This window comes from Poecilia formosa, unplaced genomic scaffold (genome assembly GCF_000485575.1).
Source record: "Poecilia formosa unplaced genomic scaffold, Poecilia_formosa-5.1.2 Scaffold40, whole genome shotgun sequence".
NCBI lineage: Eukaryota > Metazoa > Chordata > Actinopteri > Cyprinodontiformes > Poeciliidae > Poecilia > Poecilia formosa.
Window position 1 is genome coordinate 1343455 of NW_006799979.1, and position 18048 is coordinate 1361502.

At 39.6% G+C, this 18048-nt stretch overlaps 1 protein-coding gene across 2 annotated transcripts; it reads left to right on the forward strand.

Annotated features, from left to right (window-relative positions):
* The first annotated feature begins 1255 nt into the window (after positions 1-1255).
* LOC103137401 (monocarboxylate transporter 12-B) lies at positions 1256-11506 on the forward strand. Of its 2 annotated transcripts, none has more exons than XM_016670956.1 (9): positions 1256-2509; positions 5028-5323; positions 6423-6526; positions 6814-6957; positions 7561-7656; positions 7883-8039; positions 9089-9811; positions 9880-10139; positions 11071-11506. In XM_016670956.1, exons 2-9 carry the CDS (start codon positions 5187-5189, stop codon positions 11298-11300), a joined length of 1851 nt encoding a protein of 616 aa, XP_016526442.1. In that variant the 5' UTR covers positions 1256-2509; positions 5028-5186; the 3' UTR covers positions 11301-11506. The 2 variants fall into 2 exon arrangements, with proteins under 2 accessions (XP_016526442.1, XP_016526443.1); XM_016670957.1 differs by lacking the exon at positions 1256-2509 and adding an exon at positions 2517-3272.
* The last annotated feature ends 6542 nt before the right edge of the window (positions 11507-18048 follow it).

Genomic DNA, 18048 nt, shown 5'->3' on the forward strand with positions numbered 1-18048 from the left:
ACTAAGAACAGAGTGAGGGCTGTAATGTCCTTTTCCTTCGAGCTCTGTGGGTGTTTTTGCTCTCGCCTCTTGCTTTCTGTCTGCTGGATTTCTTCAGTGCTAGTTGTTCACCTCGGGCCTCCTGAGGCCTGGGGAAAGTTTGGGAAACCCAGTGCTGGTTGTTGGGAGTCAGTTCTGCTGCTGCTTTTACCTTTTGTTTAAAGAATAATAATAAAAACAAAGGATTTGATTCGGGGGGGTAAACGACAGTTTTAAAAGAAGAGGCTCCTTGCCTTTGTGCAATGTGTATGTACTGATGTGAAGAGATTTTTTTTTTTTCTAACAAAGAATTAAACTAAAACTGGATTTGAAAAATAAATGTGTTCTGGATGTTTTTTTCATTATTAGTTTAGACTTTTGCAGGAGGAAAAGGAGTTGGATTACGACTCCTTTCCATTATTATACAAATGCGTTGCCGGTTTTATCGGCGTGGCCCAGCCGGGGTTTCACTGGGCCGCGTAGAGAGAGCATAGAAACTCCACACAGAAGCTCCGACCTGGTAGAAATTTGACCCAGGACCTTTTCCTCTGTGAAGCAGCAGAGCAAAGCGGTGCTGCGTAGATGATTAACTCATTTTGGACAAATCGTTTAAAAGCACCAGAAAACCACGCGATCCAAGTCCCTAAAATTCTACAAAAATTGTGAAATACATTTGTGAAATACATACAAATACATTTCTCTCTCATTGGCGTTCAGCCAATATGAATTTCGCATATCCTTTATTGACTATAGAGGTTGCTGAAATATGCTTTCAAACATCCCATCGAAAGAAAACCTCAGGAAGGAACAGAATTTGAAACAGAGCTGCTAGACTTACTTAAAATGTCGAACCAGCGACACAAAACTGAGGCTTGGCATTGAAAACTGTAATCTCGGTCGTTTAAAATGCAAAATGTACAACATTTGTATTCGAACTCTGTGGAGACCTACGCCAGATCTGGGCCCAGAAATAAAAACGGTGCAACATTCACAAAAAATGGCAATAAATCTTGAACTTGGGTGTTGCTGCTGTACTGGTTGATTATTACATATTAATTAATAAACTGGTCAGAATGGGGAGGATTGTGCAGTTTTCAGCTCTAATGGTTCAGGTATTATTTTCCAAACAGGGACTATTATGTAATTTTGTAATTATTAATCAAGGACAGCCAAAAAAACAAACAAAAAACAGAATAATGGGTTTTCTCAAGGATCAATTATCGGGCCACTTTTATGTAACATGGACGTGATCCGACTGACTTGACTGCAGGAGAAATTGTTGGTTTTTATGTGATTGAGCAGCTTGATCCCTGCAGGTCTTCCCTTTTCTCTCTCTGTCCTCCTTCATGTCGTGCTACTGATGAATAAATACTGCAAGTGCCAAGAATCTCTTCTGTTATTGCTCTGTAAAGCTGTTCCGAGTTGCCTGTTCAGCGCAAACCACGTAGATCCCCCCCCAGGTGAACTAAACGAGGCGAGGCCGCCCGTCGTTTTCCACAGCAATTAAAATCAGGAATGAAAAGGTTTTTACTGCAGCTCCCGATCAAAGAGTTCACCGAACTGTTCACCCAATCGCTCAAAATCGATGGACGCTGGAAGTTAGAAATTGTATTTGGACCGTTTTATGCAGAACTTAAAGACTTTATAATCACTAGAGACGTGCGACTCAAATGTTGAATATATATTTAGTAATCTACCACTGGGCGATATGTGTGTGACTATCGCCAAGACCATCGCTGCTCGTTATGTATTGTTGTTGTATGTTTATTCTTATTACTTGATTTATCCATTCTAATTTTTATCGTGTGCTTTGCTGGGACAGTTTCCAAACCCCTTAGGGGATTAATAAAGTCTTATCCTAAAACATCCACTGTGATGACACTGTTGAACACCTGGTGTTTGAGCCGAGTCTCTCTCTCGTTTCTGATGACTCTTTGTTAAGTGACGTTTGGGAACACCCTGTTCTGGTTTTCAGGTGTGCGAAGGAAACTGTGGCGCCTCTAAGATCTGAAACTCAGAGGAAGGCAAATTGTTCAACGTGCCTCTTTCGCTTTTCTCGTCTGTGGCCGCGATAAACTTTCAAACTACTTTTCAAATTTAACAAAAGGGTTCAGTTGAATGTGTAGCACTTTGCAACTTTTATTGCATTTCTGATCAACAGTGGTCTTAGCATTGTTCTTGCTCTGCGCTTGGCAGTAATTCAGTTTTACCTTCTTTTTTTTTTCTTTACCTAGCTCGGCTTCATTCCAGCAGTGTTCTTAAGTGCAGAAATTAACAAAAGACAAACAATAAAACAAAACAAAACAAGGAAAACCAGTATGAAGAAATCCTCCTCTTGCTCCTCCTCCTCTATCCTCCCCTAACATCTTCAGTCTGCAGGCTTGTTTGTCTTGCTGAACACCTTCAGGGTGTTAGCAGGACCCAGCAAAGCAGGAACACTTTCATCTGAAGACCGTGAGGCTCTAGTTCAGAGCTGCAGAGGATGGCTGATGTAAGTAGAGGCACTCACTTTCTAGTCATGTCATTAGTAGTGTTTTATGATGCACTGACCCTCTGCCTATTTCCATAGTCTCAGTGTTTTTGTGTACATTTATATCTAACAGTTTGCTAAAATTGTGTTTATTTGAAGGATACACTTGATTTAATACACCAGTTTTGATCAGTTCTTGCAGTAAAAAAAAAATTAATAAAATTTATATATAACAAAACATTTCTTTCTTTTCTTTTTTTTTTGAGGTAAAGCATTTACCTCAATGCATTTACCTTTAATGCAAATATAAGCTATTTTTTTTATAAAACAACATAATTCCACATATAACTAAAATTATTTTCAGTCTTCAAAATACAACGCATTTTTTTCTAGGAAGGGCCACATGCTGCTTTTCTGCCAATGACCTGAGATAAAGTGCAGTTAAGAATGGCTCAGTGCCAGTGTACCTTGGTGAAAGAGAAAACCCGTCACATTAATGGACACATGCATTCAGCCGACCCAAACTGACCTCACAGCCCCGTCTCTTCACCGAGATAAGCTTTCTGAGAATAAATGACAAAGCCGAAGAGAAGCGAAACCTTTGGACGGAAATAAACATTTCAGCACGACAAAAGATTGACTCTGCTCAGATGTACTCTTGTACATCTTGTACTCTTGATGAATGTTTTCTTGCTGACATGTTAACGACGTTCTGTTCGGCCCTTGATGTCGCAGGAAATACCTGTGTGTGCGCTTTGTAGTACAACGAGGTTCTGACAAAAAGGTAATGCAAAATAAATAAATAAATAAATAAATAAACTCTTCATTTAGAGATGACAAAGATATTTGTCCTTGCTTTTTGATGATGAACGATCATATTTACTGTATCTAGTTTTCTTGAAAGTATTAAATATATTGTTCCATGTTGGACTAAGGATGCTAAAGACCTGAAATAAGTAGAATAATAATAATAATAATAATAATAATAATAAGAAGAAGAAGAAGAAGAAGAAGACTGGTGATGGAGTTATTGTAACTTACTCTCACATTGAGGAAAAGTGTCTTTAGAGAAATCTGGATTAGCAGTGAGAAATTTTTTCTGTTTCTCTGGATATTTCATTCAAGGAAACTGAGTTTTTTTTTCAGAATATTAAAATAACATATTGTGAGAAAAAAAAAGTAACTTTCTACTTTTTAGTGTGGTAATGAACATCCATCCATCATCTAAGTGTTGTGTGGTGTTTCGCAGAAGTATTTACAATCGCCAAACTTTCAAAAAAAAAAAAAAAAGTCACATTGTAACCACAATCTATTTTATTGGGATTTTAGTGATTTGGCAAAACCAAATCACTTTTTCTGCACCAGGGAAGGGATGCAGTTTTATGAAGTTGTCATGGACGTTGAGCTCAGCGCAGGATCAAAATGCTTACACAGGACAGTAGAACAGTCGTTGGAGACATTTACTAAAGAAAAAATGCCAAACCTCCAAAACCAGGAGGACGGAAGAAATGTCACAGAAGGAACGAGGTGTGAATGACGAGTCGGTGAGATAATTGTACCTTTCCACAGACATGATCCAACTAGTTAAGGAGGTGCACATGTATGTATGTACTGTGCTTACAGTGTAAACATAACTGGGGTAAAAAACATTAGTAAACAGACAACATTATGAAGATCAAGTAACACAGAGACACACTTGGACAAGTTTAATGCAGAGCGTCATGATCTGTGAGTCTTTTGTGTTTTCTGTTCTGTTCGATAATACTTAGTTGTTTTTTTTTGTCATTTGCAATGCGCCATCTATGGTTCACTCTGTTTTTAAGACTTTTGGTTCTTAAAAACCTACTGGCTTAGTTTTTTATTTCAGTTTTCATCTTTAGCTTTTGATTTGGTGAATCTATTGCTCTGGTGTCCTCCTTAGACTGCTGTGTAAAAACACATTTGGCTTTCATGTCACCGATCACCTCCCAGCAGCTATAAGCCAGTTGGTTTCATTAACTCCTTGTCAGATCTTTCTGCTGCCAGTCATGTCCGTTCTACCTGACCTGCTGCTGCTGCTTTGCTTATTCACCGCGGGTTAGCCTCTCTGTTGTCCTCACAAGTGTTCTTTAGTCTCTCCTGTGCCTCCATTTTCCATTTAAATCCTTACTTTAAGTAGCTATTACTGTCAACAGGGGTTACTGAATACATAATCCTCCCTGGGAGAGAGCTTTAGCTCCCAGTAGGACGCTAACCCTATGTTACCATAGCTACAAAAGAAGCATATTTATGTGGTGGAATGGTTTAGTCAAAGTCCAGACCTATTCAAATAGAGAATCAATAAAAACTCCTGCAGCCAATCAGGCTGAGCTTGAGTTATTTTGCAAAGTAGAACGGTCATAAGTTTTTCCCCCCTCCGTCTAATGAGACCAAAGTGACAAACTGATGTGCCGTGTTCACGTCCTGCCTAGTTTAAAAGAAATGTGACGTTCTATGGTGCGCTGCCTACGTAATAATCCCGTCTGTTGTTTCTCTCCTGCTCCTTTTTTTTCGTTAAGAGGCCCAGGAAGTCGAAATGGTCAGAAGAGTTTGAAGAGAGGGAGAGAAGACATGAAGATCTTTGATCGAGCCCCTTCAGCTTCAACACAACAAATCCAGCCGGTTAAAGGCGCCTCACGTTCGTCGGCTGCAGAACGGCAGCTGTGAATCCTCTGGAGTGATGGCGGCTGTGAGGCAGGAGAGGCTCAGAGGAGGCAGGGGGGCCTCCAGGGTCGCAAACCCGCCAGAAGGCGGCTGGGGCTGGATGGTCGTCGCTAGCTGTTTCCTCGCCACCATCTGCATCCGGGCGGTGACGAGGTAACGGAAGGAATATGTGCAAAACCGCTCGCATCTTTTGACTCATTATTTTATTGCTGTAGAAAACAAGCACATCTCGTAACTTGGAACGATTTTAAATGTTCTCAAGCCGAGTACAGGATGAAAATATATTCAACTATTTCAAATTTTGCTAAGCACTTGAGTAAGCATATTTACTATTTTAAATAAATACGCATATTTAAAAGGTTAGTTCTCTTTATTACTCTCAGCAACAACAAATCTGCTTTAAAATGGATAATTAGTCAGTTTCATCCTAGCAACTTGTTAAAAAAGAAAAAAAAAGGTGTGTGTGTTTAGCCGAGTCTACATAAAACACATGGACCTCACTCTTTAGACCTGAGTCTTTGTAACTTTGTGAAACGCTGTCTGGGACTCACTCAGCAAAAGCCTTGTATGCCCTCTGCAATGAGACCATTACACAACCGAGACAAACATCAATAAAAATCAGTTCAGTCAGTGCAGGGCTCGCAGATTACAGGGTAAGAGTCAGACCAATGAACTTCTGCCAGAGAATCATCCGTCCATCCAAAAGAAGGGCAGGAAGCTTGGTACTCTACTCGCTGGATTACCAAACATCCACATGGAAAACTAAAGACTGGACTCAGGGAGGAAGCCAGAGTACCCCGAGAAAATGCAAGCAAGTAGGGAGCGAAAGCAAATTTGAGCAAACTCGTTACGAGAAAGGGCATTGGCTCAAATACTCAACAAAAGTTAGGGATATTTGACTTTTTTATAGACTTTCAGAATGCATTCAACATCTTCTAATAGTCATAGTTCATCACTGTAGACTTTTTCAAAACTCTCAATGGGAGCATTTTAAACTTTACTTACAGTTTTGACTTGACAGCTGAATATCCCTAACCTTTTGTCCAGTCTTCACTGTCTCTTGCATTTGTACAAATTATTTCTTTAAAAAAAAAAAAAAAAAAAAAAAAACGTTCTACATGTTCTCTGAAGCTAAAAACTAGTGTCCAACAAATATGGAATAATATACAGCAAAGTTTTAAATGACTAAGCCAAGTCCATCACAGCTGATGGTAAAACGGACAAGACTTTCTGCTCTGCTCCCTCCATACAGATGCATTTCCATGTTCTTCGTGGAGTTCCAGATGTACTTTGAGAGAGATTACTCCACCACTGCTTGGATCCACAGTATGATTGACTGCACCACCATGCTGTGTGGTAGGACATGCATCTTTTTTTTTAGAAAATGCAGACATTTATAGGACTCATACATATGGGTAATACCTCTCTTACTCTTTTTTATTCTTTTCATTTTGTAAATTGATCTGTCAAATAAAATGAAAGTAGTTTAAAGTAAATGCACATAAAGTACATGGAAGTTCATAGTTGCAATGTAGCAAAGTCAAACAGTTATTTAAAGGTTTCCATGATCCTTTTGTAAGCCACCATATGTGATAACTAAAACAAAAAACAAAAACTAATCCATGCAAAACTGTTTTTCTCAGCTCCTCTTGGTAGTTTTCTTGGGAACCGGTTGTCCTGCAGAGTAACAGTGTTTCTTGGAGGCCTTCTGTCCTCTGCCGGCCTGGTCCTCAGCTCCTTCGCCTCCAGTCTGGAATTCCTCTATGCTTCGTTGGGAATCCTCACAGGTACCAACGCAGTCATCTATGACACGGAAACGACTTTATTATTATTATTATTATTATTATTATTATCTGTCACCGCAGACTAAATTAGGCAATCATTTTGGGTAAATTATTACCTCATATGTCTTAAAACAAGCATTTAACACTGTTAGAGGAAATAACAATTTGATTTAATTTAACCTACAGCTGCACCAATCAGAGTTTTTTGGCCAGGTTTCAATCCCTAGCTTTTGTAAAGCTGCCATTTTATTCTAATTTCTCTTTATGCAGCAAAATGCGAGCAGCATTAAAAGTATTTTTTCTAACCTTCCTGCTGTGAGTGGTCCTCTGTTATGAAAGAAACTGCTGTGAGAATTGCTGATGCAGAAAAGAACAAAAGTTCAACTTTTTGACCTGTCTGGACTCTTGTATTACCAGTTACCGTGATTGGCGTGATTGGCATGATTAGCGTGATTAGCGTTCTATTCACTGTAAATTGTGCTCTTGTGAATGTATGTCCTTACATTAACTCTGAGATTTCCCCTCCATAGGGCTCCATTAGTTCACTCATGCAAAATATTGTAGGTTTTAGGACATTTTTACAAACTCTTTATTCATCCTCCACAGGCCTTGGCTATGCCCTGAGCTACACAACGGCTATCGCGATGGTTGGAAAGTACTTCAATGAGAGGAAAGCGCTAGCTTATGGAATTGCTCTATCAGGTACTGACAGCCTTCACCTCACTGACCAACTCTCCCTCTTTTAGCTCTTTTAGTTCTTTTTATTTGTATTTTGTGTCTTTTCTCCACCGTTTTGTTTTTATTTTTTTATTTTTTGGAGATCTCCTGAAATAATTCTTCCTTTTAATTTATCTCCAGTCCACATTCAAATCAATCCTAATGACTTTCTGTCCATGTCTCCGTCCCATCCAATGTACGTTGTGTTCAGGCAGCGGCATTGGCACCTTTGTCCTGGCCCCTGCAGTTCAGCTTCTTATCGAGCATTATTCATGGAGAGGAGCTCTGCTCGTCCTGGGAGGATTTGTTTCCAACCTGTGCGTCTGTGGCGCTGTGATGAGGCCGCTGGAGCAGAAGCCAGCTGAAAGGTCAGCCCTGCACAACATCACCGCCGTTATTTACTCTGTCATTTGGTTATTTGTCACCGTACGGGTCGATTCGGCCAAAAAAAAAACAAACCCAGATACAACCAGACGGCAACAAACAACGGGGTCCACAGAGAAGTTTTTAGTGCTGCAGTACTTGTCCAGACCCCACACATGCTGGACATGGACTGTTCAAGCATCCCTCTGTTTACCAAAATGATGTTTTCTTTCTTTTTCTGTGCACAAAGATAAACTTGATCCTGATTATGAAAATACATTTAAAATACACTTGGAAGAAACCCAGTCAACATCCTACCTACGCTGAAGGTAGAAAACTTCCTATTTGATGTTTTAGCTGCACCTGTTTTGGTCTACAGGTGGAGCTAGTTGCTCACTATTGCAGTTTGTAGTAAATTAATCAGGTTCAAGGAAGGATGTCGCCCCTGATTAGAGAGTGTCACAAGCTTTACAATGAATTAATCTTTTACTGTTTTAGAAACCTCTCCCAATGAAACATTAAGAAAAAGTCAACATTTATTTGCTTGCAGTAATTCAGTAGCAAAACTAAAATACAGAAGCACCCCTGCCACAGCTGTATCCTCCCTTCTCCAGCTCATCTCACAAAATTCCCTCATAATTCAGGTTTCAGGACTAAAGAAGACGCATCATTTTGTGTCTGGTGAATTTTTGGATATTTCCTTAATTTGGTGTTTTTTCTCAAAGAGCCACTCACTGAAGTGCAGAAGTTGTCAGATTTTTATTTAAATTACCTGCAGACCTACAGCTGCTTGGAGTTCTGCCCACAAAATGTTGTGGCCCTAAAATCATCCTTATCAAAACTGTTTGTCCAGAAATACATATGAAGTCCTAGGAGCAGCTAGCCACAAACAATGTGGTAAACAGGTGGAAGAAGATGCTTGGTCAGACGAACAGAATTAAAAAATTTTTACGCTGTGGGTCCAAGTCCAGACTTTAATAAAATCAAGTAAATTCTCCTGCAGGGCGTTGTATCCAATCATTTTATTTCTTGGTTTGTTTTGTTCTATCTGAAGGATATGGGAGAACAACATGACAGACGTGGAGAAAGCCTGCATGACTGCTGTGCTGCAAACTGAACTCACTGAACAAACGACCCCCGACTGGAGCCGAGAGGACCCGAAGCAGCAACAAACCCACAGTGTGGAGGACAAACCGGGCCTCGTCATCGTCAATGGAACCAACAAGAACTTCGGCCTTGAAAAAGACAAGCCCCAGCAAAGTTTCACACTGTTACCAAGCCCAAAGCCGACTGCTGCCAGGATGATGGATAAGAAAATGGTACACAACAAGCTGGAGACGATGCTGGAGGAGACGGGCTTATCAGGTCCAACGATTCCGGACAGCAGCAGGAAAGATGAAAAGACAAAGTCAAGCAACACCTGGATGAAAGCTGATGAAAAAAGAGACAACTTCATATCTAGTGAAGTGAAATCGACAGACGACTTCAACGAAGCAACTCCTACTGAACCGTTGGCATCCTCACAGCTGTTGTCCAGAGGCCAGTCTTTCTTTTTTAAAGTGAAGGAAGAGTTTGGCTTCCTGTGGATCCCCAGATTCTTGGTCCTGTCCGTGTCCTTTGTGTTTCTGGCGTTTGGCTGCAGCGTTCCAGTGGTTTACCTCGTCCCTTACGCTCTGAGTGTCGGGGTGGAGCACCAGCATACCGCCTTCCTTATGTCAATATTTGGTGTCAGTGGAATTGTGGGCAACATCACATTTGGATGGATCACAGACAGGACGTGAGTGACATTTGGAGGCTTTAGTCGTTAAACCAAAGCTCTGTCGTAACCATCTTCCTCCCCTCCAGGTGTCTGAAGAGGCATCGCCTGCTCAGCTACTTAGTGGCCATAAGCATGGAGGGTCTTTGTTGCGTCTTCCTGCCCTTGCTCCGCTCCTTCCCGCTCCTGGTGCCGTTTTCCATTCTCTATGGATACTTTGACGGGGCATATGTGGCGCTGATACCAGTCGTGACTTCTGATACTGTGGGCTCCACCCATCTTGCCTCTGCCTTGGGTGTGGTGTACTTCCTGCATGCCATCCCGTACCTGGTCAGCCCACCTATAGGAGGTAAGAGTTACTCAATAATTGTTGTATCGCATATGTTTTTTTAAACTCTGAATTTCTTAAAGGGGTAGTTTTATGTAAAGTTGACATTTTTGAATGTTACATCATGTATTCCCTCATCAAAAACATACCTGAAGTGTTGCCTTGACTCCTTCATGCGTGCAACAATTCAGCTGTGCAAAATATCTGGGTGGACCTAGCACCGCCTCCGAGACGAAGCTCCTCCTGTGAACTGCAGTTTCCAAACTTCTGAGCTTCTGCCTCACAGAGCGAGCAGCCCTCCCCCATGACTACCCCATTTAGTTCCTTCAGACTAGCCAGCAGCAATTAGCAAACACCTGATGGAACTGCACGTCTGCTGAGTTCATTATGTGACCTAGTTCTCAGTTCAATGCTGGTGAAAACTTTGTTAAAGGGATTCAAGAGGAGCTTTGTTGTGAGGACTTCCTGACGGTGGAGTTTTAAGAAGAGCAGGAGTTTCTTAAAGAGACGGAGAACCGATTTCAAGGTGTTAAAATATGAAGCCAAATTTCTTTTAAGTCATATTTGATATATATATGTACATATATATATATAAATACATATAATTTTTATAACAACTGAAGGTAACAGAGTTAATTGAATGTAGTACAAAATGGCACTATGTGCCTGAAAAATACATAATACTGCCTCTTTAAATAAGTAAGTTTACTTGGTGTATCTCTTTTTCGTAAAGGTGAATGAATTTCTAAACCCCCAGAGCCTAATCATTGTAGATGTATCTCTTTGTGTAATATTAGAAACATAATTTTTTTCATATATTTGCAGATTAAACACGTTTGCATTCGTGTCTGTTGACCCATCAGCTAATCTTAGTTTTGTTCATTTCCCCTTGGTGAGTGTTAGTAACAATATGTTGATCATTATGTGGCTCTTTTTCTTCCTTCTTCTCCAGGTTGGTTTGTAGATCAGACTGGGAACTACGCATTAACCTTCTTCATCAGCGGTGCTTCCTTCTTCCTCAGCTCTCTGGTCCTTGTGGCTGCGTCTTTAACTACGTGTCTGATGGCGCTGTGCAAAAGGACTCTAGGTCAAGGAAAACGCTCAAGGGAAGCAAATCGGTCGAAGATTGTGCCTGTTTTCTCGCAAAACGAAACGCACACGGTGCCTTTGCGGAAACGTTAATACCCCTTGAGCTTTGTCCCATTTTGTCACGTTACGACCACAGTTGTTATGTTGTTGAGATTTTATGAGTTAAACCAAACACTGCCGAGACGCGGAAGGAGAATGGAATCATGGTTTTTAACGATTTTTTATAAAATTTGGAAACTGTGACATGTAGTTGTATTAGTTACTCTGACACTTCTAATAAAAACCTCATTTCAACCAACTCTCTACGGAAATGATCTGTTTGTCAGTGCAGTTAAGTCGTTTCTTCACGAGTTTGATTGGGAACATTAAAGAACAATGATCATCATGAAGACTAAAGAACACAGCAGACAGGTCAGGGAAGAAAGTTTTGAAGTTTAACACAATTATCTCACAGAGCATGGTTCTGCGGCCCATCAAATGAAAATGGAAACTCAGTAGCAGAACTCCAAATCTACCATGAAAATGTGTAAACATGTGTAAACTGTATCGGAGTAAACTAGCACCATTTGCATCACTCTGGAAACATCACTGATTTAGGATCTTTTCTTGATCTTACCTTTTAGATCATTTTCAAGAATTTAGTTATTTGTCCTCTTCTCAAAAGTTTGTCCCAATACCTGCCGAAAAATAAATAAAAAATACCCACAATAACCAATTAGTTCTACTTCTAGTCTTTGAAATATAAAGTTTATTCAGCATCCCGTTATGTTGCATGACCAATCTATGACATTAACACAAACAGAAAGGAAAAATTACACCTTCTCCGTATAGGAATGTTTATTTTAAAACTTGTTTTAAGATAAAAAAAAACAAAGTATGCACAAAGGAAACCTTAACATTTTGTCACTTTAAAAAAAATACTACAATAAAATGCAAGAGCCTAGAAAAACCCAACTAGAAAAACACTGTATTTCATTAGTTTGTAAAGAACATAAATAAGGAACATAGCGCTTGATTGAAATGTTCAGTGATTTAAAAGTTTTCTAAAGCTTCATTATAAACCCGGATATGGATCGCCCAATCTGCCATCCATACTGAAAAGATCTGTGTGTTCCAGCAGTCCCATTTAGTGGCATAACCTGGAGAGCAACTAATTAAATCTCCGATTTCAGTTTTTTGAGTGTATAGAGAAAACATACTATACTCAGAAAAGTTGCAACGCTAAACTGACTAGCACTTTTTTACCTCCACATATAACGATGTGTCATACATAAAATGACCATTTTACTATTTTCAGTATGTGACACATCCTCTCTCATTTGGGTAAAGTTAAAAAAAAAAAAGCAACATGTTTTCTTCTCAATTTTTTTTCTTTAGAGTGATACTGGAAACTGAAACTTTGACTCACAACAGTTGGTATACTGCTTTAGCATCTTTAAACAATGTTCACACCTACTGCACTCTTTTGCCTCAACAAGTCATGAAACACTTTGACTTTGAATAAAAGACATACGTTTTGGTTATATCAGATTGCTGGTCATTTAATCATCACCGGTTTAAAGAAATCTCAAATAAAAGCATCTTAAATTAGCTTCCACTGGATGATGGTTTTAATCTTGAGGTCTATTCATACACATGCATGTTTGTGAATTACTGGCAGTAGCAGCCATTTACTGTGATTTTGTGCAGTTGGAGAAGATGAGACAGTTGGATAAGCTCATCAGGAAAGCCAGCTCTGCCAAAGCACTTCCCAAACAAAGTAGAACAACCACAAGGTGGTTGGAAAAGGGAGAACTGTAGAAATACTGCTGGAAATACTGAATAAACCATAACCCTAAACATAGCATTCTGATGCTAAAAATTAGCATCAATGCTAAGCTTAGCTAACATGTAAGAAATAGCATGTGGAGTATCAATGTTATTTTGTCCAATGTGAACTGAATCCATTCAGTATGCAAACATAAGTGTGTTTAAAATGACCCAAAATGCTAATGTTATCCTAAGGGCTGTCAGTGGCATGTGGGGTATGAATGTCACAAGTATTCAGTATGCTTATATACTGAATACTATGTTATTAGCTATGTTTAGCTAATATCTATTAGCTAAACATAGCTAATAATCATTAAAAAAGTTTTTTGTTTTTTTTTTCACAGAGGAGAAATAATCAGTATGAAAGTTTCATTGCAATTCCAAAAGACACCATTAAAAGTCAGCAGAGTTCCTGAGAGTGAAACAAGTCACTGGAAACAGAAGGCTCCCTGCTGTAAACAAAAAAAGCTATGTTTAACTAATATTTATTAGCTAAACATAGCTAATAAATTAAAGAAATAGTTAAAATACTAAAGCTTAATGCTAGTGAGAGGCGTTGCACTGCTAATGTTAGTGCTAACGTTAGCACTAACAACATGCTAGCCTCTCTAGTGGGAGGCTAGCATGTTGACCTACTAGTATGTTGACGCTGCCATGAGAATGTCACTATTCTGCACCCTCATACATACAAGTGGGAAGCAAAACAACAATCACGGCAGACAGTAATGAGGATTAACTTTTAATATGGACAATCGGACAACAACTTCAAAATTGTAAGCTATGCTCCACCGTTAGCATCAATGTTTACTTCAGCAAACACTGAGCACTACTTCTTCTTCATAGATGTTGGCAAAACACTGAGCACTCTCTCTGTCTAGGTGACGTTATTGCGCCCTCTACTGCACATGCGGGACACTTTTGCCGTTCACACTATAGAACACATACACGTTGCATATTTGGAAGTGTGAACAACCAAGGCAAAAAATTCTGATTTGACAAAAAATCGGAATTGGGTCACTTTAGGCTGCAGTCTGAATGCAGCCTAAAAGATGCTTTCCATGCATTGGATAGGCATAGAAGAGCAAAGCAATGCTCTCCTATGCATTGCTATGGCAGGCCCCAAATATTGTCAGTTTTGGACGATGCAGATGTAGAGAATTAATGTAGCGGCTAAGGCTGAGTGTTTCAATCTAAATATTTGATCAATACCAAGGTGAGTATTACTTTCTATTGTAGTTAATAAAAACAACACAGTTGTCCTGTATTTTATCAAAACCATAATCAACTAACTGAAGTCAGATCATTAAATCATTCAATGATAGGGATGTTTTTTTTAAAGTAATGGCATCACTATTGGCATTGGTGATACAAGCTCCTTATTTACTTGTGAATGGATAAGAACCAAAATTTGCAATATTGCACACCCCTATTAGTGGCACCTGTAGTGTTGTAAATGCACAAAGTGGTGTCATCATAATTTCTGTGGAGTGTTTCTCACATCACAAAAGTTAATTTTTTTAAAAGTAGTATTGCAAACACTTTTTAGGTGTAGCTGTGTGCTTTTCATTTCCTTTTTTTTTCCTTCCTATTATTTTGAAGTACTTGGACCATAAGAAGTCATTCATTCGATTCAGGAGCAGTTGTCGGAGCAGGGATGCATCTATACTATACAAATCCTGCAAGAATAAGGAAAAGTGTTCTTTCTCTCAGGACAAATGACCTTACTCTGTTGTCGCAGCCCTGGTTTGGGACTTCTCGCAGCTTGTTCTTGATACGTCGTCCGGGCAGGACGTCCTATTGTGTTATATACCACCGTTGCAGTGGGACGGACCTCTGAGGATTGCCCAAGAGTTCTGGATTTGAGTTCTTCTGAAGTGTGACATGACCTGGCCAGAAACAACATTCTGCTCTTCTTGTTGCTTCCCACAATAGAAGAACAAAACTTTCTTTTCAAGTAGAGAATGTGTTGGTCTTTGAGGTTGCAGAACAGTTTGCCAGGGTCTGTGTGTGTCTTAAAATAATAGCCTTCTTACAAACTCACCGTCAAAGTACTTACACCTACTTAGGTGGTTGTACTTCGGAAAGAAGCGCATCTTTGTTGTCGGTTGAAAAACATCTTTATGTAAGAAAGGCGAATAGCGTGATCTGCAAATCGGAAGTACGACTGGTTTGATCGTCGCCGATGCAGTTAGAAAAGCCCTGAAGTTTTTGAACGTGGTAAATACACACAAACACACGCACACACACCACACACACAGTTTTTCTTTTTTTTTCTTTCTTTTTTATACGGTGGTTACAATGTATGCTGCCATATATGGAGTGAGGACTCCATGTTCTCTTCTTTTGTGTTGCCTGTAAGCTGTAAGTTTGTGGGTGTATGTCTTCGGAGAGTACCCACCACCACACAGGGAGCCCTGTGTTGCTGCGCTGCTTGTGTGTTTCCTCCACATCCTCAGTGATGTGTGTAGGGTGTGCGTTTGCATATTGTGTGACTGCACATATTTCTCAATTTATCCGTCATAAGTGATTATAAGCGATATTCTTAGTTGACTTCCATTTGCCGTCGTGATCTTGTCAATAAGGCCATTTCTCTGAACAAACCTATTGTTCATTAAGGGATAATAACCCAATCTCTTAAAAAAAGAGATTGGGTTATTATTAACTAGGAGTTAAAATATCTCGTTCTTACAGCCATCAAAGTCTGCGCAGATGGTGTATTGTGGATCACAAATTTTCTCGCTGCCCTTGTGTTGACATGAATGCATGCTATGACATGTTCTGAGAAAGGCTTTTGTAGCATCAAGTGGGGAGAAGGCAAGATGCTCTACAAAGCTCTTTGTGGTCTGTTTGTGGATGCTTTCGGTGTTGTTTTCTGTAATTGTGAGAAATCTGATAAGGTCGTTTCCAGCTAACAGTCTGCCGGTTAAAAATCTGAAAGTAATTGCACCAGTTTTGTCAGGGGGCCAATTTTAAAAGCAACGAAATGTGCATGTAGCCAGACGTTTTGCTTGAGTTTATTTTTATTTAGGTAAAATCTTAGGCTGAAATGTGTCAGAAGGGATTATGCTGCTGGTTATTTCAAACGCGCAAAAAACATCTGTGAGGTTTTGTGTATAAATTGCCTCAATACTAGATGTAGCCTTCTTATGAAACACTACGTGGCCTATGTGTGTGTGTGTGTGTGTGTGTGTGTGTGTGCGTGCGTGTGCGTGTGTGTTTGTATGCGTGTGTGTACCTTTCAAAGAGAAGTTTCCACTGTGTAGGTGGATGCGTGGGAGGCAGATAGAGGAGGGGTTTCCTCTGAACCTGGCATCCCCAAACACCGAAAAGTAAAGGACTTCCCCATATAACTACACACACACACCACACACACCCACGCACACACACACACACACACACATACACGCACACACAGACACAAAGATTTAATGCTGATTAGCTGTAATTAATTACCTTCTCTAAGATTTACTCTTAATCCTAGAAGTTAATGTTAAAATTAGATTCTGTTGTGGTTAGCTCACACTCATTCCAGTGGTCTTCTCTGTCTGTGTTAACTTTCGTTTGCTTGGTTTCTTTCTGTAAATCAAAATTTTTAAAACTAGTCAGAACCAATGTGAATTTGAGTAGGAATCTTCATATTTCTTTAGGGAATTGAAAGTACTGCGATGAATCATTGGCATTTCTTTTTGCTTTTTCTTCACTTATTTCAGGAAATTCTTAAATATGCTATTTTTTTTGTTTGTTAACCACAGGAAAACCAATTTTAGTGCTTGTTGCATTTTTTATTTTTTTTTCCCATTCTGTCCCATAAAATCTAAATAATTTCTTTCTTGTGATTTAAATCCACCATTTAGATGTAATTTAACCACAAACACTGCTGAATGTCACGACAGCAATGTTGATGTCAGCCGGGAAAGGATGCCTCTCTCTCTCACACACACACGCACGCACGCACGCACGCACGCACGCACGCGCGCAAGCACACACATACAAATGACACCTGCGTTGTTGGTTTCCACAAGATTGACTCTCTGATAAACTTTTGTCAAGCTGCAGCCAGGTGCATGGTGTCGCCGTACGTATGTGTGTATGAGTGTGTGTGTTTCACCACATGACTTAGACACACACTCTGTGGGTAGAGAGACATTGCTTAAGACACAAGATGCTCCAGAGGAAGCACAGGTGAAAAGTAGACACTTCCACATCCACCCATTGTTTAGGTTTAGGTTGCCTCCTGTTGTATTTAGGTTTTAACTTATTCATCTGCGATCGATCGTAACTATAAACCACACTGCAGTTGTTTTGTTTTAGTGCTTAATTATTGATTTTTAAGAAACTTTGGAGGTTTTATTAGCAAATTATTTAAAAAAAAGGAATATGATGATGCTTCCAATACCATTCCAGGACCCATTTCTGTTATCACCATATTACATCATTCTGTCATATTTCTAGGTGTAACAGTTAGCACAAGTAACATAAATTTAGTTATTGTTTCATATAATGATTTTATAATTACAATTTGATCTTTATAAACAAAGGTTGCCTGTGCTTTCCATGTGTAGCAGAACATTAGCCATAGACGCAATTTCCGGTAAGCTTCATAGCGTCAAACTTGCGCATTACGCAGTCAAAAAGCATTGAACAAGGGAATGTTTCATTACAGGCTAGCAAAGAGTTGAGGTCACACAGCCTTTATATTTTACGTAGAAAGTTTAAGCGTCCCGTCTAGATTGCTGCTACCAGCTTTATTGCTAATTCAAGGAATAGCTAATTGGAAAGCTAAAAGCTAGCAAGCTGAAAGGAAACATTAGCATAAACTGAGTGGAGAATATGCTCCACTCAGTTTAAGTAGAAGAAATGGAAGAAATGCCACTTTTTTCTTTTTTTTTTTGCCTTTGACAACAAACCATTTTCAGGGTCACACATCATGTAATGCGTGGTTATCTTGTTAGTATCTGTGTTGGCCTGTTACAGACCGTTAGCATGACATACCGTGCCTCAAGGTAAATTATTACTCAGATGGATGATGATA